Consider the following 26540-nt stretch of genomic DNA (forward strand, 5'->3'; position numbering starts at 1 on the left):
CTGTCTGCCTGTCTGTCTGTCTGTCTGTCTGTCTTTATCTCTAAAACTAAGATCTAAAAGTTTATGCTATTGAGTTTTAGAAACTCACAAAGGCTTGTGATATAATCTGCCTAAGTATTTTAAAAAACTTTATTTTTCAAGTATCCACTACTGTCACCATAAATAAAATAAAATGCTCTTTTGACACTTAGACAACTCTGGAGAAACTATTCAGTGATGTGCAGACAGTTACTTGCCAAAGGTGTGACTGTACACTTCTCTTTACGTATGTCAACACTCATCATGAAACCTCAGCTAGAATCATTTTGGTCACCCTTAAAAAGTCACCCTTAAGTAATTCTTGGTATTGGATCTACCTGGCCTACTTTTCTTGGCAAATTTACAGAAGCTGCCTTGAGCAGGCATAAAAGGTCAACATAGAGTGGTTGTGTGTGAGCTTTAAGGAAAAAAAAAAAGTCTGTCACTGCTCTTTTTTAAGTCCAGTCAGGAAGGAAGGGTGGAATTTGCAAAAAACCTGGCTCCCTCAGCACAGGAAGGGAGGAAGGTCTAGCCACCCTGTTGGGTGCTCCACTTTTTCATTTACTGGAAGAAAAGCCAATGGTGAGATGAATTCTTGCTCTGTGCTGCAGCTGGCTTAAAGAGAGTGGGCTAACAGACAAATCTGTCCTTGTTGAACTTGAATGTCATGTCCTTCCATCAGAAATAAGCTGGGGCTCATACAGCTTAAGGATATAAGGGTTGCAGAAAGCACAGAACTGTAATCCTGGTGTTCACAGGGCCTTCCATGTACCTTATGTAAATGTTTTCCTAGTATTTCTTTTGGCATAATATGTATAAATGCACTAAATGAAACTTTTCTTTATGCTGTTACTATGACATAAATTTTTCATAAACATCTTATTCTGGCTAAATGAAAGAAGGAAAAAAATTCACACATTACTTTTTAAATAATTACTCTTAGGAGACATTCTATATTTTATATTGCCGAGGCTGATCTAATCTGAATGGTGCATTGATATGTACTTTTAATGCATTTCTACTGAATTTTGGTTTAATTTCCCCTCTTGCCCTGGCTATACACCTTATGGCAGGTAGCTTTCACTACTGTTGCATGTCATGCTATTTTACATTTGGAATCTGTTCCTATAGTAAAAATATGAATCAAAAATATAGGCTGCACAGGAAGAAGTGAATTATCTTCACCACCAGGAACATGATTATTCCTTTACAACCCAAGACTTCTTTCTTGTCAAAAAACTTTTACTCTAACTTTATGAATTCAGATCTGGGAATATCATTTTTTGCCATGTACTTCCTGAGTAGAGGAGGAATAAATAGATTTATCAAGGAATTAGGAAAAATGAGGTTCATACAAAAAAGGAAATAAATTATCTGAAATGAAATTGAACAGAAGTGAGCAAAAATATCAAATAAATGTTGTGGAAATCATGGGATACATATTGAGAAACTTCACAGGTCACAGTGATCTCATATTGCAACAGACATGTAAAATAACTATCAAGATGTATCATTTTTTTTCTCAAAAGGTTTGCCACATAATATCCAGGAAAGATCACAATTTCCTAATATAAATACAGAGACTAAAGAGTAGAGATTGAAAGGAAGTTCAATAAGATTACATCATTCATGGTAAAGCTAAGACAAGAATTTTTCAGATTATTTCTCCCAAAATATTCCTATTTTCTAGAAAACGATGCTCTTTCTCTACTGAACAAGATATCACTAAATGAAATTTTAAGGATGTTTAAGTATTAACTACTGACATGGCCACAAATTAAACACTTTGGAAATACAAACTTTTATGGCATACTGAAAAACAGCAGACACAGAATTAAGTGGTCTTTGATCCTTAGGCAGATATAATTCCATACATTAAAAATGAAATATTCATCCAAAATGAACATAAACTGGGCAACAGAATCATAGAGTTTCAGTGTTGAAATGGATTGTAGTAACCAACTAGTATAAACTATATTAAAAACAAATCCTCATTCTAACATGCATGTCTGAAAAATAATCATGCAGTCTTGAAAACCTCTAACCAAAAGAGTTTACTACTTCCTGAGGAAGTCCATCCTATTTCTGTATAGAATATCCATTAAGAAGTTTTTTTCCTTATGTTGAGTCTAAAACAGGCTCTTTGAATCTTCTACTTCCCCCCCCCCCCCCTAGTTCTGTCCACTGGAACTTATCAGCCAAACCTCTTCCATTTTTCATATAACAGCTTTTCAAGTATTTGAAGTTGTTTCCAGAGTCTTTACTAGGCTAAATATCATCAATTCTTTCTACCCATTCTTAAATGATACTAACCATCCTGGTTGACTTCTTTGGATTTACTCTAATTTATCAATAGTCTTCCAAATATGTCGTGACAAGAACTTAACAAAATACTCCAGATGTGGTCTGACCAAGGCAGAGTACAATGGTATTATCCATTCCTTATTCCTGGAAGTTGTCTGTCTTAATAAAATCAAAAGCCACCTTAACTTTTGTGACTCCATGGGCTTTTTTTTTTGGCAAAAATACCAGGATGATTTGCCTTTTCCTTCTCCAGCTCATTTTACAGTCAAGGAAACTAAGGTAAACAGAGAGAAGTGAGTTGCCTAGAATCACACAGCTGGTTTCTGAGGCCAGATATGAATTCCTAAAGATGAGTCTTCCTGACTTCAAACTGAATTCTTTGTCCACTATACCATTTCACTGCCTGTGCTAACTGTTAGGGATATAATTAATAAAAAGAAAGACAGTCCCTATCCTCAAAGAACTTATAATTTAATGGAAAAGAACAACATATAAAAGAAGACAGAAGAGGAAAGGGGAAAGCCAGCAGGTTCTTGTTCCATGTAATTGAAACCAAGCAGAGTAGCAGATGTAGAATGGAGTGAATTCCCAGTCCTGTTTCCATTCTCTATAAAGGAAGGCCCTGGGAGGAGTTAGTATTCCACCCTCAAATCACAAAGGAGGGAAACTGAGGGAAGTGGTCCCAATGAAGGCTTGAGTCAGTAGCATGGTGATGACATTGGAGGGAATGAGCTTAATCTGGGAAAGGTTTCCCATTCCAAGAAGTTGAAGCCAGGGAGAGCAGCCGACTGACTCAAGACTAGAAAGAGAGGGGACCGACCCCTGGAGAGGCAGTGAAGTCTCTCTTACTGGAGATTATCAAGTCACTTGCAGAGTGTGGTATAGAGAGATTCTTCTTCAGAGACTGGGTTGGATCAGTAGTGTCAAATGTGTAGCCTAAATTAGACTAAAATATAACTGGGAAATAATGAACAAACTAAGTAAATATAAACAGCAAGTTAAGATATGATTTTTTGATTCAGTATGTGGCACACAGGGCCACTAAGTGCACAAGATCACAAGGCCTGAATTTAGGAAAACTCATCTTCCTGAGTTCAAATCCAGCCTCAGACACTTAACTAGCTGTGTGACTCTGGACAAGTCACTTAATCCTGTTTGCCTCAGTTTCCTCATCTGTAAAATGAGCTGGAGAAGGAAATGATAAACCATTCCAGTACTTTTGCTAAGAAAACCTCAAATGGACTCATGAAGAGTCATGTCTGACTAAAAAAGGACTGAGCAACAACATGTGACCCACAGAGATCCTTATGTAAATTTAGTGGCCTTCCTCTTCCTATTTGAGTTTGACATCATCATTGCTCTATGTGGTCTTCAGCTTCCCTTCTAATTGTGAGATTCTGAAAGTCTGAGCCACTGATGGTTTTTGAGGAAAGAGAGTGACATGGCCACATTTCACTGTAAGAAAGATTGTTTTGGTAGTTGTATGAAGAACCAAATGAAGTGCAGAGCAAAGGTGAACATCTGTACAAATTCTACGAACACCTTTACTACAAAACAGCACTCAAACTGCCTCAGCTTGATGAATTCTCTACTCCTGAATTATTATAGCATCTAGCTGTCTACACTTTCAGTGGGCAATTAATCACAGACTTCCTTGTGGCATCTCTCCTTTTGTAATCTTGAACTGTTAATTAAATGTTCTATTGTTATTTACTCTCATGACCTTGTCTTTTGTTTCCCCAAATAGGCTAGAAGCATCTTGGGGACAGGGACTATTTTACAATTCTCTGTATCCTTCCCAACACCTGGCTCAGTGACCTTTACATAGCAGATCCTTAATAAATATTTACAGACTTGATTTGATATCAGTAACCTCATTTTATAAGCAATTCTAACAAGCTTGGTTATCTATTTTCTCAGCCTCCAGAAGATTAGAAATAGCAAATTAGTGATGATGGTAGGGGTTGGGTGGGGGGAGGGAGGAAGGTGCCCTTAGAGATAGACACTTTTACAGCACTGAAAAATGACAGCTAACACTAAAGCTGAAGAAAGACCTATAAAAAACAGGCAAAAAACTATAAAAATACAGCAGCCTGAGATTATTTACCACAGGGGCCAACAGTTATATAGACTTTAATAGCCCCCAAGAGCATCACAGTATTTCAACCCAGAGCAATAAATGATGTTCGTAATGATAATCCTGAGTCATCAAGAAAAGGCCTGATAGTGTTGTTCGATATCTTTTAAAAAGGCAGGAAAACAGTTGTGACAATCTGAGAAATCTCCATTCTGGAGGCTCTCTGAAGAGTCATAAGGCTTGTAGGTGACAGATTGTCTCTGCTCGACACATGACTCTTCCTGCCTTGCATGCCAGTCTGTGCCCATTTTCTAGAATTATTCTATTTATGCCAAAATTCATGCTAGAAATATCCAACCCTATGTTATGGTCCATAGATTCTCACTAGCCAATCCCTGGAACTCCCCCTGCCTCTGACACCAGAGATAAGAAATCAATGAGATTGCTAGAGATGCGAAGAAATTCCCTGTAAAATTCCTGGGTTTTCTCTACATTGCTAAATTTTATCACTGAAGAATTCAGGCCAAGGACCCAAGCATCCCACTCATGTAACTTGGAGGAGTAGAGAGACCTTGGTAGAAATCCTTCCAGTTAAGTAGGAAATGGATGGAATGCTGGACCTGAAGTCAGCAATATCTGAGTTCAAATTTGTATTTGGACATTTACTAGTTCTGTGAACCTAAGCAAGTCACTAAGCCTCACTCTCCCTGAGTTTCCTCATCTATAAAATGGAGACAAGAAGGATAAAATGTGAGATATGTGAGGATAAAATGAGATATTTGTAAAGAACTTTGCAAATCTTAAAGCACTGCAAAAAGACTTAATAATGATAATACTAAAAATAAAAGTAATTGGATGTACCAGGCCTGTAAGCTATCACCTCTCATGAAAGTCATCAAAGTAACTTTTCTGTTGCAGGTTGAAATCCATCTTGTATACACAAAGAAAAGGGAAATAAGGGTTGAATACTAGAAAAATATACCTTTAATGAAAAAAAGAATGGTAGATAATCTGAAGATATAGCTATAAATTCAGCTCTGCTCTTGTATTTGTAAATATAATTCTGCAAATAAAGTGAGTGTATTCTAATTAACCCCTAGAGTATTTAGGCTCTGCCAATCATCATAAGACATATATGTGGAGACTGCAGAGGCAATTTGATACCAATCTAAATATCTAACAAAAACATGTTTTTTATGTTAATATGTGACATCACTGAAACAGCATGCCCACAGGTTACCAGTAACTTTCTTTTAAAGAAATATTTTAACTAAATTTTAATTTTTCAATTAATAGCCATTGATTTTTTTTCTTCCCATCTATCCCCATTGGTAAAAAAGAAGCAAAGAAACAAAGAAAGAAAAAAGGAAGAAAAAAGGAAAAGAAAAACAAAACCGTCTAACAAATATGCATAAAGCGTAATGGTGTTTGGCACATGCTCCATATCTCCTTTACACTAGTAAAACAAATTCCCACATTGGTCATGTCCAACTATATGTGCTGTATAATTATATAGCTATATCTATGTATCTCTGTGTCTGTCTCTCTTTATATTTACATCTTGAGTCCACCACTTATTTTCCACCAGTTCTACTGTTTTTGTATTTCTTTAGAACTTGTAGTTTGCCTTTCTTCCCCAGTAAATTCATCACTGGGAAATCTCATTACACTGCAGGACTGAATCAGCCTTGATACTCACATCTCTCTGGATTGGAATCTTTAATTGGAGGGTGGAGTCCTGGGCTCTATTAAAGAGGGGTCTCAGCATAGTTTTTCTCTCCCTTTCCCACCAGTAAACTAGATTCTGACTGGTTCCGAATTTGCCATCAGATCAACTCTCTCTTCACTTTTGGGCTTCCTTTTGTTGTCCCCTGTTACACTGTAAGCTCTTTGAGGGCAGAGACTGTCTTTGTTTTTATTTTTATTTGTATCCCCAGGGCTCAGCACAGTTCCTGGCCTATAGGAGGCACTTAATAAAAGTTTATTGACCAAGTGTCCGGAGATGGGTAATATGCTTCATCATGGGTTCTCTGAAATGGTGATTTGTCATTGCATTGTTCAGAATCCTTAAGTGTTTCAAAGTTGTTTCTTTTTATAGCTTTGCCATTACTGTACAAATTGTTCTTGTTCTACTTTCTCCATTTGGCATCAGTTTGTACAATTCTTCCCAGGCTTCACCACTACCACTGACTTTATCATTGCTAAGTTCAGTGGTCTTTTCTCAGTCTTTATTTTCCTTGTCCTTTCTGCAGCATTTCATAAGGGTGACCATTCCCCATTTCTTCAAATGCTTTATCTCTTCTTAGTTTCTATGACATATTATCCTTGATTTTTACAGGATTTAGTGTTGAAAGGGATTTAAGAGATCATCTAATTTTCCAAGAAAATCTTGGAACCTGAGAGTTGGCAGCTCAGAGGTTATATAATCCCATCCACATGGAGAGACCTCCTTCCAAATCAAATGAGAAAACTCTATAATGTTATTATTCCAAGTTGAATGCTTGTCATTAAAAGCATTGATGCTTCTTTTTGGTCACTCAAGTCGTTCAAAATCCATAGAATTATGCTACTTATAGAGCCTATACTGTTCCATCTTATCCATGAAAATAGCATGAAAAATGTAAAATGTTTCACTGAAATATAGATAAATTTATTTATGGCTTTATACTGCTGTATAATGCAGTTCTGGAAAATATACAGAGTGTCTTGGAGATAGCATCTCTCCTCATGGAAAAGCTGAGAAGCTTACTTTCTGGAGTGATGATGATGTGTAAGGGAAGTAAGTACTTTGAAGAGACTTTGGAGTGTGCATAGAACATTCATTCTGTAACTGATTCCACTCAGCCATAGGATAAATAGGAAGTTTGCTGATTGACAATAAAGATAAAATCCCTTAGATGGTTACCACCACCTCTCTCTCACCTTAATATTTTTCTGTTCAGTGCTGGATTCCACTGATAGCAGCATTCCAAAGATAAGTCCCTCATAAGGTCATCAGGCCATGAGAAACAGGCCTTTATCCTAATCTTCTGTGTTTGTTAATTTTTCATTATTTTTTCATTCTAGCTGATGAGAGTGGAGTTTCCAACCTCATAAATTTTTAAAAATCAGGACAGTGTGTCTGAGGAATCTGAGAGTTAAGGGTCCAGATTGAGTTTACTCAGAGGAACAGAGAGTGACTTTAGGGAGTGACCTTCTAAAGCCAAGCCAACAGAAGCTGAGATGAGCACTCATCTGTCAGCAAAACCATATCATTCACTTGGTGGGACTAATATCATATAAGAAATGAATTAAATTTAGAGTCTATGACCTCCAGAGACTGAAGTAGTATAAGGAAGGGTATATCTGAGGTTTTGGAAGGGAAATGTTTATACTTTAATCTTTACTATATCTTCAAAATAAATATATTATTTTAAAATCTAATTGATATTAAGAAATTAAATGGAACTAGCAGAGCTAGATGGTGTAATGGATAGTGTGCCAATCCTGGAATCAGGAAGATATTTTACTGAGTATACTATATAGTCCTACTATATGGTTATTACACAGCATAGATACTGGGTCCTTGAGCTGATAGCAATATGTAATTGGGAACTATTTAACAAAATAAATAAAATGCTAAAAAACATAGATAATATTAATATGTGGTTTTCTAAGTTACCATGTGCTCACTGGGATCGTTATATATCATATATCCTGTTTTTATTTGAATTTGTCACTACTGCCCTAGACCTGAGAAATGTTTAGGTACCTAGGTCTGAGAGAGTAATTAGACCTGGATTTACCTGTCTAGTGAGCCTATCAAAAAAGTTATCAGAACAATCTATTATCATACATTCTTTTGTTCTTAATACTTGTGTGGGTATCTTTTGTTTTTACATCACATTTGTAAGGGTGCTATCAAAATCATTCCATCCTTATTTTAGGTCTTGTACATTTATTGGTAAGAACATATCTCAAACAAATAATCACTCATGGGACTTGAACTAGGTTTGAAAGATCATTAAATGTCTTCAGATAAAATGAGGTGATATTTAAAAATAAACCTTCTAGTCAGAAGATCTGCTCTGAAAGACTGAGGGATTTAATCAGTTTATTGGTTCTGCATAAAGCATCAAGTTAGATGGGATCAAAAAATGCCAGAAATTGGTCAGAGAATAGCATCCTAACTAAGCCCACTGAGGAGAAACCACATTAGTGTGATGGGGGTCAAGTGAAAAAGAAGCACAAATTTCAGCCTTAGGAGCTTTAAAGGGTTCACAGGATTTGGGACTACCTATCTTCCCACTGGTACTTTCAGATAAACTGACAGCAGTGTTTGCATTTGGAGCACAGACAGATTAGATATTTACTGAAGTGTAGTGACATCCCATAAATGCAGAAAAGGACTTCTAACAACAAGGAACTGTGAATTATCCCTTTGCCATATGTTTCCAAAGCTTGAGTCCACTTTATCCTGGAAGTTAAATGTACTTGTAGAAAAATATATTGCAGACTTTTGAAGGGGAGGTTTTGTATCAACTGCTTTCCACTTTAGTAAACACCTCTTTTTAAAAAAACTAAGCAAGACAAAACAAACAACTCCCCCCCCCCCCCAACCAGCGCCCCAGCCAAAATCTAATCTATTTAAGGCTGGCTAATTGAAATCTGGTCTTTTCAATTGGTAATCTTGGGTGATATGGTGTGTGCATGTGTGTGTGCGTGCGTGTGTGTGTGTGTGTGTGTGTGTTTATGAAACTAGTAAGGGCTTGAGCCAATTGCCTTACAAAATTACCTCCAATTTCTTAGGAATACCCCCAGAACTATGCTTCTGCAAGTAAGAAATGTGATAAGAATCTTTAGAGCAAAATTACTTAAACTTTGGATTGCAATCCCATATAGGATCTCACAACTGAAGGTGAGGGTTATGAAAAATTTGACAATAGTAAAAGGTATCAAATATTCTTCCAAGATTTAATTCTTTATGTAAAAATAAACAAGTACATTCATCTCATTAGTAATGCAAATTTGCTTTTGTCTTTAATAAATGGTAAAATTATGGAAATACCAAAGAATTGTTTTAAAATATATTTCTTCATGATTAATAAGTCACAATAAATAGTAAATGAGTAAATATTTTATTTGTATAACTATTTTATATACCTAAATACCCAGGGTTGCATAAAAATTTCTTGTGGGAAAAGGGGTCATGAGTAGAAAACTTTAAGAAGTTTTGTATTAGAGTTCAGTGTGTATATATATATATATATATATATATACATATATAGTATATATTCATTTTCAAATTTCCAATTCTCCTATTCAGCAAACCTCTCCTTATAACAAAGATTAATGATGATTTTTGCATTATAATATTGTTTGAGGTGTCAAAGTTTTATTCATCCTTCACTCCTACTTTTTTCATTATTTCCCTTGAGATAACTAAACTTTCGAATGAATTTTAGAGAAATGAATTTTCTCATTATTTTGTTTGCCTATATAAAAGTAGCCACTTTGATAGTTCTTTTCTTTTCTTAGATCTGTACAATATTGTAAACAAAAGGAAAAATATAGAGCTGAACAAAATATTGTAGGAGTTGAGTTTGAATGATATGATGTCTTATTAATGGAAATATTAAAAATCATACATACTGTCGATGTGTTCTAAAAAAGCAAATCAAATTTGCCCCAAAAACCCAAGGTAAACTTACAACAGAGAAGAAATAAAAATAATAATTTGAATAATACTAAAAAGAATTACACCTACATCAGATTGCTTGCTGTCTTGGGAAGTTGGGGAAAGAGGGAAAAAAATTTGGAACACAAGTTTTGAAAAGATGAATGGTAAAAATTATCTTTGCATGTATTTAGAAAAATACATTAAAAAAGGATAACACTAGATCTAATTATATACACTTAAAACTCCAAGAAAGTAGATGTTACCTACAAAAATACAAAATACTCATATTAATAAAACACACTTAGAGATCTCAAATAGCTCAGTTAGAAAATGAAATTGAAGAAGTCATTAAGGAATTGCCCCTTTCTCCTAACCCCCTAAAAAAATCCTGGCCCAAAAGGATTTATAGGTGAAATCTATCAAATATTTAAAAATCAGTTAATATTTATGCTTCATAAATTCTCAATGATCAAAAAAGAAACACTTAACCAAAACTTGCTGGGGTTATAATACCTAACCTAGTGAGGAAGAAAGCAGAAAAATAGAACAATAGCTTATATTACCAATTCATATCAATGCAAAAATTTAAATAAAATTAAAGCAAAAAAGACTAAAACAACATCATAAAAATTATTTATTCTGGCCAAGTTATCTTTTATCTGGCCATGTGTTATCTTTTCTCTAATCATGCAGAGTATATGGTTATTTCTTATTTAGCTGCTGCTGTTATTTGGCAGCTGCTCAGAGGCTTATTTATAAAGTGTGACACTTGGTGATTTTGAATATTTTTAAGATTTGACACATTGCTGGATGAGGAGTCAGACTGATTTGGACTCAAATCCCACCCCAAACAGTTCCTATTTTATTATCTAATCTTTTAGATACTAATCTTTGAGAACTTAATATTTTAGAGCCTCAGTTCCATTGTCTGCAAAATGGAATAACAATACTTGAACTATAGTTCTCCTATGGTTGTTATAAGTAAAATCTAAATAAATGTGAATTGCTGTTATTTTTCAAAATAAGAATCCAGGTAATCTGCTTTCTACAGTCGTTCTTTTTAACTTGTTTTTGTTTTTTAATTATCTTTTATTTTGATATGAACAAACTGTCATTTATCGCCAATCAATAACAAAATAACAAAAATAATGATAGCTAGCACTGGATAATTCTTTAAGGTTTACTTAGCATTTTATACATGTTGTCTCATTTACTTTTTAAAACAATGCTTAGAGGAAGCTGCTATTATTAATCCCTGTTTTACCAATAAGGAAATAATGCTGAAAGAGGTTGGACTAGTCTAGGAACAGAGTAAGTATCTGAGCCAGGATTCAAATAGTTCTTCCTGATTCTAAATTCAGTTCTATATCCACCTATCCAAATTTCTTTTGCTTTCCTTGGTAGATGTAATGCCTGAATGGTTATATATGTTTATGAGTATCAATTATTTTTTGATTATCAGATATTAGTTTTCATATAATGTATTTTAAGATACTATTGACATGCCAATATTAAACAATAACATTTATGAAGCATTTTAAAATTTGCTGATTTCTCTCTCATTTAGTTGAAAAGCATTTATTAAGCACCTATTATGTGCCAAGCACTATACTGGCCAAGAGAAACACAAAGACAAAAGTAAAATAGTCAAACTGTTTACTCTAACTGAAGGAGACAACATATTCATATATATAGGTATACACAAAATAGATACAAGATCATTTTGAGGAAAAGTTATTAATTAGGAGGGTAAGATGTCAGAATTGTAGAGGCAAGGACAAGCTTCATATAGATAATAATGTCTTAGCTTTAAAGAAAACCAGAGATTTTTAGAAGTGGAAGTGAGGAGGGCATTCATTCTAGTAATGGAGACAGATAGATGATCTGGAGAATAGCTATTAACTAACCTAGACCAGCATTTATTTATTTATTTTTGATAACTTCTTAGTCAGTAATTTTATATTAAATGAGTTTATGCTGTTAAGACCTCTAGGATATATTTGATTAATATGATTTATTTCATACTTTTGCAGATAATTATTTCATTTAAATTCTCAGGTTGGAGACTGTATAATCGTGTCTAATTTAGTCTAATGATTATTTTCTTTCTTCTTTGAATTTACCACGTTCATTTGAAACAAAATCAGGTTAGCTCAGAGTTTAATAATTTTTCTGGTGTTTTCTAAGAATACGTTTTTAGTTTTGTTTGTAATTTTTGTAATTTATTTTCTATTTTATCTATTTCCCTCTCATTTTCAAAATTTCTTCTTTTGTGCTTCTTTTACATTTGTTAATTTGTTAACGAAAGATAAAAAGTATGATCCATTTTGTCTTTTGAACAAACATATGGTTAATATGATACAAGCCAAGCCAACTCATTTAGCATAATTCTGGGATGTTCCAAGTGATGATCAGAAAGGAAGGAAGACTGGTTATGAGGTAAGACAGAAAACATTAATGAAAAACATAAGTGGCTAATCATCCTTAAAATACCCAAAAGACAAGAGACACCAGATATTTTTTTTAATGGAGATTTTTTTGGGAAAACAAAACAAAACAAAACAAAAAAATGGTTAAAAATATTTCCAACTAGAGAGGGTTTAGAGGGACTATGAATGACATCAGAGGAAAGAGGGCACAGACTTATGAAACTGTGGATCCATCAAAGTATTAAGTATTAACTTTATTAACCTGATAATAGATATGACCAAAAATGTTTTTTTAAAATAAGCCTACTTATCTTCTTCAGTTCTTGCACAACACAAAAGTTTAACATATATTCAGACATTAAATAAGTTCATTATCTTCCTTTTAATTTGTTCTTCAACCTTTCTTAGTTCTGGCATTCACAGATTTTGGGCTTAAATTCTTTGAGGATCTAACCTGTGTATATCTCCAGATTTTCTGGATTTACTGCTCTGGAAATGAGAAAATTGGTTAGACACCATATTTCAATGCTGTTCATAGAAACCCATTATTATGATCACTAAATGGGCAGGTTTTTTTTTTTTTTTTAAGAAATATATTGGGGTAGCTAGTTGGTACAGTGGATAGAGAACCAGTCGTGAAGTCAGGAGGCCTGAGTTCAAATATGATTTCAGACACTTAACATGTCCTAGCTGTGAGACCCTGGGCAAGTCACTTAACTCTAATTGCCTCAGCAAATACACACCCACACCCACACACACTTGAATAGTACATAATACATTGCTACTTACTTGATCAAACTGAGGGTCTTCTCCTCGCTGAAGAGATTTTGTCAATGGCTTTTCCTAAAAAACAAAACAGATAAAAGGTATGATTAGGAATTATAATATTTTATAATAATAAAGCTTGCATTGTTGCTGAGCATGTGTAAATTACTGCAAGAGAAAAAGAAGGGAGAGAACAGAGATAGACAGAGACAGAAAGACAAAGAAAGAGACAGAGACAGGTGAGAAAAAGATGAAGGACTAAAAGCGAACGTCAGACCTTCAGGTCTCCCAGATCTAAAAATACAACAAAATGGCCTCTCTGTAACAACTTCTGTGTTAGGAAATAATATCAAACATTTTCTGGATGCAATAACACTTGGGGGCCTTGCTCTGATCAAAAGTATCTCCAAATCTGTGTAACAATAATTATTTTTTGTCTCCCCCCCCAAATCATGAATCCTCTTTGAATGAATTTCTCATTTGTATTAAAATTCATTTTGGGGAAATGCATTTATGTCCCAACTTAAGTCTGCCTGGGATTTACTTGCCCAAACAAATTATGTAATGCACATCACCTGTAGTCGAGAAGATCTGAGTTCAAATTCTATCTAACGGTACCCAACTTCCCAGAGTTGTTCCAAGGACCAAATGAGATAATGATTGTTAAGTGCTTTGCATAGTGCCTGGCATGTGATAAACGCTATGTGATATATGTGTTAATTATCATTACTTTTACCATCATCATCATGATGATCATCATCATCATTGTTCTTTTTCAAATCTAGCCTTTGATACTAGTTATATGAATCTGGGAGAAGCACTTCACGTTTGTTTGCCTCAGTTTCTTCATCTGTCAAATGAAGATAATAGCACCTATTTCCCAAGGGTTGTTATGAAGATAAAATGAGATAATTGTAAAAAAAGTGCAACATCTGATACATAATAGGTACTATATAAATGCTTATTTCCTTCCCTTACACAGGGTATAAGGAATGGATTATTGTAATTCGTCTATAGGATACTGTGTTTCCTCCAAACAGATTAAAGAGAACTTCTAGAAAATATGTGCCTTGTCTAAGTATAGTCCAGACAAGAAGATGTCTTTGCTCTTTAGAAATGTGCAAAGGAGTCTATTTGCTTGTCCTTCAAATTTGCAGGAATTTCTCTGTAACAGATCTAATAATTTTTAAAATGTCTATAAATTCATAAAGAAGGTAATTCTGTGCTGTTGGAGCTAAAAAACATTTTCTTTTTAAATATTACTCATTGAGACAAAATGACCACAGGAAAGGTGCCAGAGGAGATATGGAAAGATGAAAAAATATTCAGTCATAAAGAAAAGCAGCCAAATTATTGATTGCATTGGGAGGCACAAGTTTCACAGCTGCCTCTTTCTGCCAAGTTCTATGGAAAGCTTTGCATTAATTTTATGTAGTTTATGAAGCCATTTAAAACACTAAGATAAAAGCTATTTACATCCAAATATGTAAAACAAGGAAGTGCATGGGGTGGTGCTGGGCATACATTATGTCCCCAATCCTCTCATTACCAATGGAATAAATACTGCCTTATAGGTTTCAGGTATCTAGCTATGGAGTCACAACGCTGAACTCCTTTTAAAATAATTGTTCTATTGGCCTGTCTTGGTATAATGGGCAAAAGGTGACCAACAGACCCTCTCAGTGCCCCAACTGTAGTGTGGAGTCCTGTTCCCCATAGACTACAAGAATGTCTGGTTAGGGCTGAGGACCAACACTAATGGTAGAAGAAGTGACCATGTTGACATTGGCGCTGCACTGAGTAAATTCTCTACTCCAAAAAAGCTATTGCCTGCTACTGGTTGGGAGGGAATTCTGAGTAATAACATATTTTATGTTCACTCCTACATATAATTGTAAATATACGGGAGGGTGGTGGCTATATTAGCACTACCCAGAGAGGCAATATATTCCACTGCTCACTTTCTCCACTACATATTATTCATTTGAATAAGTTAAACATAAACAAAGGTGGAGTTCAGGAGCTAAATTCTGTTGCTTAGAATAATATTGAGTTTATTAGATTAGAGCTGGAAGCATCTCATCTGACCACCTCATTTTATAGATGAGGTAACTGAAGCCTAGGAAGGTCAACTGATTTATCCATGACTGCAAAGGGAATAACAATCAGATATCAGATATGAATCCAGGATCTCTGACTGCAGAACTATTGATTTTTTCTATTGTACCACAATGCTTCATGAAATAGCTCATTTTTCTATTAATTACTTGTTAACCCCAAATGGTTCCACATCAAAAAGAAACTCATCATTTTGACCTCCAACTGCCACCTGGAAAATAGATTGGGGCATGGAGAAGAAGCTGTAATCCAAAAGAAATAAGACAGGAGACAGGAGGGAAATTTTAGAGAATAAATTAGGAATTCAGGGTTCAATTCCTAGCTCTTTAGGCCCTTTACAAATATACTGCTCTACAGAAAACCTGCTTAAGCAGGTTGTCTTTAGTTTTGTTTTCAGGGAGGGCACAGTGCCCACCCAATATCTTTTTTCAGAAGAATATACTTGAAAACAGTCAAGTTCAAAGACATCCCCAGAACTGTGATGGCTGTCAGGCACATGAAGTCACCTGTCATCGACTGCCCTGGCAAGTTAAACACTTAACATTTTTGTCTCCATCGATAAGCTAAAAATGCTTACTACTCCTGCTTTGTGTAAATGGCCCCCAACATACCAGACGGATTTTATTATTAATGCCTGGTGTTCTTTCACTGGAACACCAGAGCCAACCAACAGCTAGCTTGTGGCTGACTACTAAGCCTTTCTTTTGTAAGTGAATCTTGTGAAAGTCTGCTTAACTGTAATTAGCCCATATTACTTGTACAGCAAATTAATTCCGGTCTTAAAAAAAGTTTCCGAATCATTCACCCTCTGTACATCTGAGAAAAGCTTAACAACAACAACAAAAAGTTGAGGGAGATTATCACTACAGGCTGTCTGAATATAAAGATGGCTTCCAAACCTAGGGATTCCTCTGGTTCCAGAGAACTTCCCTAGCTAAAAATAAGAGGGAGAGTAAGAGAGGAAGAGAGAGAGAGAGAGAGGAGAGAGAGAGAGAGAGAGAGAGAGAGAGAGAGAGAGAGAAAAGAGAAGAGAAGAGAAAGAGATGGAGAGACAGAGAGAGGGAGGGAAGGAGGGAGAGAGGGAGGGAGGGAGGGAGGGAGGGAGGGAGAGAGAGAGAGAGAAAGAGAGAAAGATGGAGAGACAGGGGGGAGAGGGAGGGAAGGAGGGAGGGAGAGAAAGAGAGAGAGAGAGACAGACAGACAGACAGAAACACGGGAGGGAGGGAAGGAAAGAGGGAGGAGGAAGGGGAGAGAGAGAGAGAGAAAGAGAATGACTCTATGGATTGATTCTAGGTCAAAAGCTCAGGAGAGAATTCAGTATAAGAAGGCTTGAATGGACTTTAAATTGCTGTTTTAGAAAGAAGAAAGAGAAAAAGAAGAATTTGCCTTGATAGAGGGAAGCTGTATTTCAGGAGGAATGTTTCAGAAGAAAAAAAATGTAAATTTAAAATATAATACAAACTAAAATATAAAAATAATGTAAATTTAAAATACAATACAAATGAAAATATAAAAAATAAAAATATGAAAAAAACTATTAGAATTTTTCTTTTTTTCTTCCAGTTGCGAGAGATTCCCTCTAATATTATTTTCCATCTTGTCTGTATTTATTTTTTATATTTTGATTCATATAGCTCTTTCCCTCATTAGAATGTGAGTTCCTTGAGGGAAGGAATTGTTTTTGTCTTTTCCTAGTAGAGAGCCTAGCATGGAATAAACAATGAGCAAATAAAACAAACCAGCTCTTCCACTAGGCCCTTTGTAAATGTCTGTTCCACAAATAAAAACCTGTTCCCCTTTCATCTTAATCCTTTTGCTTTCTTGACCTCTCCCATCTTGCACTCTCTGAAACCTGACTTCGTCCTAAGGACACAACTTCTTCCCTAGCTTACTTTTCCCACCAGTGGTTGAGTTTTTACATATTTAAGACTCACTCATCATGGCAGGACAACTGGAATACTGCTTGCATCCCATTGCCAGTTGCAGACCCTCCTTCTGTCACAATCCTTTGAATCCTTTTATTCAATCAAGATTTTGGTGGCTATTGTCCACTGACCTCCAGGACCCACTCCTTTCTTTCTTACTGCGTTCAGTGACTGACTGATAGTCTTTTTCTCCATTCCAACCCTTGCCCACATACCAGAGGACTTCAGCATATGTTTTGATTATGGAAATGAATAAACATCCCGACCTCTCTGTCCTGGTTCTCCTCCTATCTATCTAATGGTTCTTTCCCTGTCTTCTTTGTTAGGGCTTTATTCAGATCAGCCTGTAGGTCATTAATGTCCTTCAAGGTCCTGTCCTAGGTCCTCTTGGACTGGCATATAATAGGCACTCAAGAAATACTTATTGATTGATGGATTCCATGCTAATTCATTAATTAATTAACTGATGAGCATGACATGTTATGAGATCAGATAATGGACAGATAATTTCTAGTTTGAGATATCAGCCTACATGGCAAAGGCCATGTTTTTTTTGGGTTCTTTAAGGAACCAATCAGCAGGAGGAGATGGAGATAGAGGTCATTTCAAGTATAAGGATCAGCATGAGCAAAGTTATGGAAATGGTGAACTGGGATCTTGTTCAAGAGAGAGACAGTGGACCCTTTTGACTGGAACAGAGAGTATTTGAAGGGAAGATAGAGAAAGAAGAAACATTTTCCAAACATTAAACTACTATGCTGGCTGGCTGAAATAATTACATCAATTCACATCATGGTATCAAACTCAAGAGAACATAGGTCAGAAAAGCAGATAATAAATCATTATACAATTTCTACCATGTCATAGTGTCATGTGTCAGAGGTTTATTGCTATTCTCAAAGTGAATTTGAAATATTTAATTTTTTAAAAATGGTATGGACCACCAAAGTAAAATGTTCTTTACTAGCCCTATTCTAAAAAATTTAATCTTCCTTTAAGGGAGTGGTAAATTGATCCCTGTGCTTATTCCTCACACTCTCCCTTAACCCCCTGCAAATCAGGAAGGACTAGGTGGCAAACTTCTTGACTTCTACGTGGGAAGCCCAGATTTAGTTCTTCATTTACACAGTGGGCTTTTCTCTGAGATCTCCTCTCTGCTGGCCAATGAAAGAGGACTGCTGTTTGAGCCCATCAAATAAATGCAACTATTTTCTCTTGCTGAACACTGAGGAGATTTTCAGTATTTTCATAGGAAAAGTCCATGTCTCAGTTGTGTTTTTCACACCTCAGGGAGTTCAAATCTCTGCCCACCTTCCCCTTAAGAAAACAAAAATTCTAAAAGCTCTTTGTGTTCACATATCCCTAAAAAGGGAGGAGGAAAGAAATTGATTTCTACCTTGTTTTTAAAACAATTTCACCATACACTATGGCTTTGTTTTAAAAGCTGCTTACATACTCATCTATACAATTCATAAAGAACAACAGTAACAACCATGATGTAGATAACTAGACAATATATAAATTATGCCTTAATTGGAAGATGGGCATTTTGAAATTTCATCAGTTCTTAATGGGTAAATCATTTATCAAATAAATTTCTATAGTGGACTAAAAAGAGAAAGCAATTACAAGTAGATCATATTTACCCAGGGAGATTTTTATTAATAAAACAGGATTTAAGGAACTTTTTCAATTGTGTTCAGAAATGCATACATAAATATAACAAATATAAAATAATAATCTTACATTATTGTCATATACAAATTTTAAATGACCCCAAGATCAATGGAAGGCTGTATGGCAGGCAAGAGTGGACTGCAGAACATGATCAGCAATAATTCTCATAAAAGAAGTATCATAAGAGATGTTATTTGGGACATCTATGTCCAGAAAAGGAGATGGGTTAGTCTGGTGACAATAATTAAGACAGAGAAAATAGACAATCTTAATAGTACACTGGTAACTACCAAGTATTTAATATATTAATATTTAGTACTTTGGGAAGATCCTCTATATAAAATTTATGGAAAAATGAAGACAAGAATTAGAAATGATATAAAGGGCTAGTTGGATAGGGTACCTTCACCATCTCCCAAGAGATCACAAATACACTTAAGTATCCAGCATGGTAACAAAAACAAAATTTCATACATATTCCCAATGTCATATATATTATATCTTTTCTTGGTTAAATTCCTATATAATTCTTCTAACAAATTAAGATGTCAAAAAAAACCCCTCTATGGAATAATGTAGATAAGAATTTTCAATACAAGTATATAATGTTATCTAAACTAATTTTCTTTATGAAAATTTTGATTTCTTTTATTTTTATGTCTCCTTAAATTTCAAAATCCCAGCTTCACCTAGAAAGGCATTCCCTTGTAACATAGCATAAGAAAGATAAAGAAGGATTTAGAAAAGAAAAAAAAACCTAACAAACATATTAAGTAAATCTGATTGTATATGCAATATTCCATACTCATTGTCCACCTTCACCCCTGCAGAAATATCAAGGAGGTTAGGCTAATTTTCAATATAAGTTTGAGTGCTAATTTTTTAAATGGTTCATATATCAGTACTGCATTAAATTTCTCAATTTCAACATGCCAGGATTGTATACATTGGAATGTTTTCCTCCAAAACTTGTTATAAAATTCTGTGTCCAAAGACAGAATGCCATAGTATCTATTAGAAATTATTGTGAAGTTAGTGCCTTGCTGTAGGATTTAATTATATCAGTGATATGCCATGTTTAATCCTTGAAATAACTGCTCACCTATATTTACTTAATGGTTGCCTTCTTCAATACTATAGGTATTTAATAAATCCTGTGTCACTAAATCAACTAATTTCACTGTCTTGGTTAAAAAACAAAACACTTCACTAATTTGAAATAAAGGTCAGGTAGAAAACCTTTATTATTTATTATGTCATCTCAGGGACAGACTATTTTATTGACAAGATTTCTTCAGTGAGCTCTGAGTAGATATAATTTTTAACCAGAATAAATGGAGTATCAAGAAATAACGAGGATCACATAAGCTATTTCTATCTGGCCTTGCGACTGGGACATTTGTTGTATTTGGGGAAAAGGAACAAAGATTTGCTAAATACTAGTCTGCTATTGGCCTTGGACAGAATGCCTCTGTGGCTGGCCTTACAAAAAATCTGGCATAGAGGAAATGAAACAGGTGTACCTGCTTAATCTATGCTGAAGTGAAAGCTGGTTTAAAGGAAACAACACTCATGTCAAGAGAGCAAATAATACAAAGCCCTTCTGTCTCTGATTTCATAATTGTAATAATATGCAAAATACAAGAGAATTTTCAGTCCACAGCCTCTGCAGAGGTTTAAAAACTTATATCATACAAATCAGATATATCTATATATTTATTGGATAATAGTATGTTCTATAAACCCAGGTGAAAATGGAGGATGAAAAGTGACAGGCTTTCTCTGCCAATAATTTGACTGATGGGATTTTGTCATTATCAATATTTTAAGTTTCCATGACATCACCAAATGGAAAACCCCCTCTTATGGATTTTTGTTGTTTAGTCATTTTTCAGTCATATCTGATTCTTTTTGACTCCCTTTGACCCTTTTCTTGGCAAAGATACTGCATGGTTTGTCATTTCCTTTTCCAGCTCATTTTACAGATGAGGAAACTGAGGCAAGTATATTTAAGTGACTTGCCCACAGCCATACACTGGTAAGAATCTGAGGCTAGATTTGAATTCATGAAGATGAGGCTTCCTGACTACAGGCCTGACCCTTGATCCTTGCTGCCCACTCTGTCACAAATTACTATACCCTTATCCCCACATTCAACCTCTCAGACTAGTCTTTTGGTGATGAGCCTCTTAAACTCAGCTAGGATGGTCATTAGGAAGACATACATATTAAAAACTTTTCCCCTATTAGGGGAAGCTTGCCTTCCATTTGTCTGAACTCAAGGTCATCTTCACACTATGAAAGATTCAATCATGAAAAGGAAATATGTTGAAAGAAATATGTATTTTAATGAGTATTTTAAAAATCAAGCATTTGCCTTTTGTCAGATTCCTGTGATTTTTGACTTATTTCCCAACCTAAGATTCTGACAAAAATCTAATAGAAAAGAGAATAACTTAGTAATTGCTGATAATGCACTGAATTTGGAATTAAGAAGACTAGGGTCTAAATCCTAGACTTCACAAGATTGTGTGACTCTGGGCAGGTCATTTTTTTCTCTATGCCTCATTTTCCTCAGCTATAAACTAAGGGTGTTGTATTTGGTGGTCTCCAGATTTACTTCCAACTCTAAACAGAGGATCCCAACCTTTGCTGATCTTGGGACATAGTCCTCTGGTCTTTTCTGTATACTCTATACCTCTTTGGCCCTTGCCATTAGATAACATCACTGCTCTTATGAAAATATATGAGAAAAAGAAAGAATGCTACAAATCTTGCTGACAAAGACATTTTGGCATCCTTTAACAAAACACAGAATTGTATTAAAACAACTTTCTCAAACCAACCAACCCACACCAACATGATTTCATCAAGAATTTTAAAACATCACTGGTATCCAAATCAGATGAAACTAAGCTGTGTGCCATCTTTTATATTTCTCAAGAGCAGAAATTAAGTTCTAAGTACCTTTCCTAAGGCTATACACATTTTTTGCTGGCATTAATTAAAGCTTTAATTTAAGTTTCTTGGAAGCATCTAAGTATAATTAGAAAGTTATACTATGCAAAAATTTTTGAAATGATGGCTATAAAAACAGCAATTGCCCATATCCTTTAAAAAATCTAACAGTATAACTGACTTTAACTTTTAACATGCAGCTTATAAGAGACCTTTTAATTTAATAGTGGGATAGTTATGAAAATATCCAAGTAAATGTCAAAAAACTCTTGAGCCTTCAAAATATCAAGCCTCTGATAAGAATATTCTCATGTATTAAAAATGAATGGAGGATTTGATACATTTTGATGGGTAATTTTAAAAAAATATTGGTTCAATACACAGTTCATTGTCTAACCTGATGATTTCACAGAGCATTACAGTACTATATTATGACTTTCAGAGATCCCTTTTCTTCAACTAGACCCAATAATTTAATGTTAAATGGTTATTCATTGGAAGAAAGGGAGAAGTATCTAAGTTTTTTATTCTTTCTTTTTGTTCTCATCCAATGTCTACAAGTAACATTAAATAACATTTGTGAATATTTAAAACATCTACAAATACCTCTATTTGTGTCTACCAGGAAATATCAAGAAAAACATGCCAGATGTCACATCATTCTTCAAAAAAAGGAGCAGCTGGTACACTGTGAGGCAAATTTGTCTCCGCCCTGCTGGATGTGAAAGGAAGACTAATAACTGGTGATAAGGCACATAATCATTCTGCATACAAGGGAAGTAACAAAAATCTCAAGCAACTATTGTCCTCACAATTAGCTTCACACATATATCTCTCCTTTCTTTTATGGCTAGGCTCTTGGAGAAGTCTATCTGTAATTGGTACTTCTACTTCTTTTCTTTGCAATTCTTTTCTAAATTCTATGCAAACTAGCTTCTGATTTCATCAGTCAACTGAAACTGTTCTCTCCAAAGTCACTAAGGATCTCTTAATTATTAAATTTAGTGGCCTTTTCTCAATGTCAAACACTCACCTGTCTTATACTGTTAATCACTGTTTTCTCACAGATACTCTCTTTTCTAGTTTCTTTTGTGCGATGTTATTTTCTCCTTTTATTTATCTAATTTCTCCTCAATCTCTCTTGCTAAATATATATGCAGGTTATGTTTAGAAACAGTAGGTATTCCCCAAAACTCCTGGGTCCTTTTTTCTTTTCCATCTATTACTATCTCATCTGGCAATCTCATTAACTAATATAGCTTCAAACTGTTGTCTTTATGCAGATGATTCTTAGCTCTGTATATCCAATTCTTATCTCTCTTGAGCTGTAATAAATGTTTGTTGACTGATCAATTGACTTGTAAAACAAATCACAGAGACATAATCATAAGGCCTGGATACTACAGATTATGAAATCACATATGAAAACTATGCAGATCTTTCAGAATCAGAAGAAAGTGAAAACAGAAATAATTCACTGGTTATCAAAGAAAAAATATTGCAAGATAACAGAAAGAAAGAGATCAAGTTACCAATGAACCATAGTCAGGATCACACAAAACTAGGCAGCTATCATTATAAAATGAGAAGATCTTAGACTAATGAGAAGATCTTAGATTCTAAAAGGCATTAGATAAAGGCTTATAACCAAAAATAATTTACCCTACAACCATTCCTGATGAAAAAACTAGAACTAAATTTAAAAATCTGAACTTCAAACATAGGGTAAAGAAAAAAACCTAGCAATGTAATTTCATTTAAACAGAGCCTTAGTACCTAAAAGGGTCATAGAGGAAGTTAATAAGATGAAAGATGTTGGGGTAAATCTATTCTGATTTAACAACAGTAATAGAGAAAAAAAAAAAGAAAGGGGGGAAAAGGAAGAAAAGAAACTTACTACTCACAACTAGTTGAAAGAAACAAGTTTATAACATGGAGGAAGCCGAGGGAGGGAAGTGGTATGTATGAGCTTCATTTATCTTAACTGGGTAAAAGAGGTTTTAATATATATATATATATATATATATATATATATATATATATATACACAAATTAGTTTATATACTCACAAAGAATTTGATATAGAAATATATTTAATTTCCCAGGAAAAACACATTGGATCAGAAGAAGAGAGAAAATATAAGAAGTAGGATAATCTTGGGGCAGCTAGGTGGTACAGTGGATAGAGTGTCAGGCCTCAAGAAAGGAGAATCTGGGTTCAAATTAGGTCTGATTCTTACTAGCTGTATGATCCTGGGTAAGTCACTTACCCCCTTTCACTCTAATTTACTATGATTGATTTTTAACTTGACCTCTCTATACTCTAATTAATACTGCACATAACGTATAACTACTCTATCATTTATCTCCTCTTGTAACAACCTTCAAAAGTACCCCCTTGCCTATTTCTTAATTTCTAAATTCTTCTGTCTTTCAGAGTTCTCCATGTTTTGTACCTACCTACTTTCTTGATAATATTTCCTATTCCTCTATTGCACAAACATTAAAAGTGCCTACTGTTTAACAAAAAATGGTCTTCTTGCCTTTGCCTTTTCATTCATATTATTCTTGGGACACAAAATGCCTAACTAACCCATCTTAGCCTATCAAAATCACACATTTGAGAGTTGCCTCAAATGTTCCCCTTTTCATGAAATGTTCCCCAATCATCTCAGTGAGATATAACTTCCCGTTTTTTTCTCCTCCAATTTTTTATTAGACTTTGTACTTTAATGGCATATATTAAGTAGTGCCCAATATATTAGAATTATGTTACAGAATCATAGAATCTTAGGGATCTTAGTGTCTATCTGAAATAATTTGTATCTAAAGGAGAATTCCCTTCTACAATATACCTTTTTAAGTCATCTAGCTTTGTTGAAAAATTTCCAGTAAAGGGAATACCAATACCTCCCAAGGCAACCAATAAATTTATCTCTAATTGTTAGGAAAATTTTCTTTATATTGAAGATTATAATTAAAACCAAATTATATTTTTCTTATATTCCCAATTGTTCTTCTTTGGGATCATTGCATATTGCTTCCAATTCTACTGTATGAAGCCAAAAAAATTTAACATGATTTATTAGTCCTACTAAATCATAAATTTTTTGAAGATCATACATTGTTTTAATCACCTCTGTATCTCACAGTGTCTAGAGTACTTGCACCGCAGAAATTATAATTATTTTTCTCTATTCAGTGAAAACATGTCATAGGCCATTCATCTAGAAAGAGGATATGGAAGAAAAATAACACAAAGATAACCTAAAAGCTGTATATTGTATACCTTCCAAAGGATGCCATTTTGATGTTTAAAAAGCACTGAATGAAAACCATACCCCAACTAAAGAATTATTTTTTTGTCATAAAGCTGTGTATACATATATACCTCAAACAACAAGGATTTATAAACATTTTAGCTTCCCTTACATTCTTATGGAACAGTGCCAGACTTTTGCATGAATTCTAAGTTATCTGCCCTTTTTTCTATGTATGACTTTGAAATCTGAGTTGGTTGATGTGCAGCCAGATCAGGTTATTCAGAAAACTTTTACTTTCCTTGTACATAGAATTATTTGTGTCAGTATAGATATTACTTTCACTGGAGCAAGTCGCAATTCTTTTATACTTAGTACGTGGCCTTTTAAAGTTAATTCTACCTGAAAAATTCATCTCTCCCAGCCAACCTGGTAATGAATTTCTCCAAAATTAGCAATTCTCTGACAATTGAGATGAGCAAATTCAACCTAGTAAGACATCTGTTAGAGGTCTCTGCCAAAGCAAAGCAGCAGATAAATTACCGACCAACTCTGCCTTGTTGAAAAATATATCCTTTAGAAGATGGAGGAAGAAATGGCTATTTTAGATCCAATTCTGACAAATATGAAGGATTTTACTGAAGAATTTGAAATGCTTAAAGCTTGAGAGAAAGAGATGATGCTATTTTAGAATTTATAATTAGTTAGGAGGGGAGAGCCAAGACTTACATGGACCCAATCAATTAATAAATCAATGAATCAGTAAACATTTATTAAGTGCTTACTATGTGTGCCAGACACTGAGTTAAGAGCAGATATCAAAGAACCCATGACCCAAGATTCTACAGGGGAAGTTGATATAAATCAATATGGAACTCACAAGAACAAAACTCTGATGATTTCCAATCAACACAAATAACTTCTGTGAAGAAAGAAACTTATGTGGCTTCCCAGAGAATTCATTGACGAAATCAGATTTAAAAGATATATATAAAAGATGGAATCAAGGGCAGATAATTTAAAATTAATGAAAAAGACTGACAAAGTCTTATAAAAATATGAGGGAGGTTAAAGCACATGCTATGTCAAATGTCATTATTTTAGGCTGGGGGTCTCATGAGATAGATTTAAAAGACCCTCAGTTCATAGTAGTTCTGCCTTTGGAAGTATGTTATAAAACCTTGTAAATATGTCCTAATTTGAGAATGAAAACTTTCTAACAGAATAGATTAGGAAAAGAGGTATATGGAGTTGTAGAGAGAAAAGCATGCAAAATTGGGATTCCAACCTTATACAAAGGACCTAAGCTCCGAAACTTATTGGTTCTGAGACCCTGATCAAGTCACTTGA

At 34.5% G+C, this 26540-nt stretch overlaps 1 protein-coding gene across 8 annotated transcripts in view; it reads right to left on the reverse strand.

The window, feature by feature from the left end:
- FRY (FRY microtubule binding protein) overlaps window positions 1-26540 on the reverse strand; it is a 470054-nt gene that overhangs the window by 186771 nt on the left and 256743 nt on the right. For all 8 annotated transcript variants that reach the window (XM_031960730.1, XM_031960734.1, XM_031960729.1 and 5 more), the window contains one exon: window positions 13277-13330. In XM_031960730.1, the coding sequence (XP_031816590.1) occupies window positions 13277-13330 (54 nt within the window). The remainder of the gene's footprint in view (window positions 1-13276; window positions 13331-26540) is intronic.

Source organism: Sarcophilus harrisii, chromosome 3, assembly GCF_902635505.1.
Source record: "Sarcophilus harrisii chromosome 3, mSarHar1.11, whole genome shotgun sequence".
In the NCBI taxonomy this organism is placed as follows: domain Eukaryota; kingdom Metazoa; phylum Chordata; class Mammalia; order Dasyuromorphia; family Dasyuridae; genus Sarcophilus; species Sarcophilus harrisii.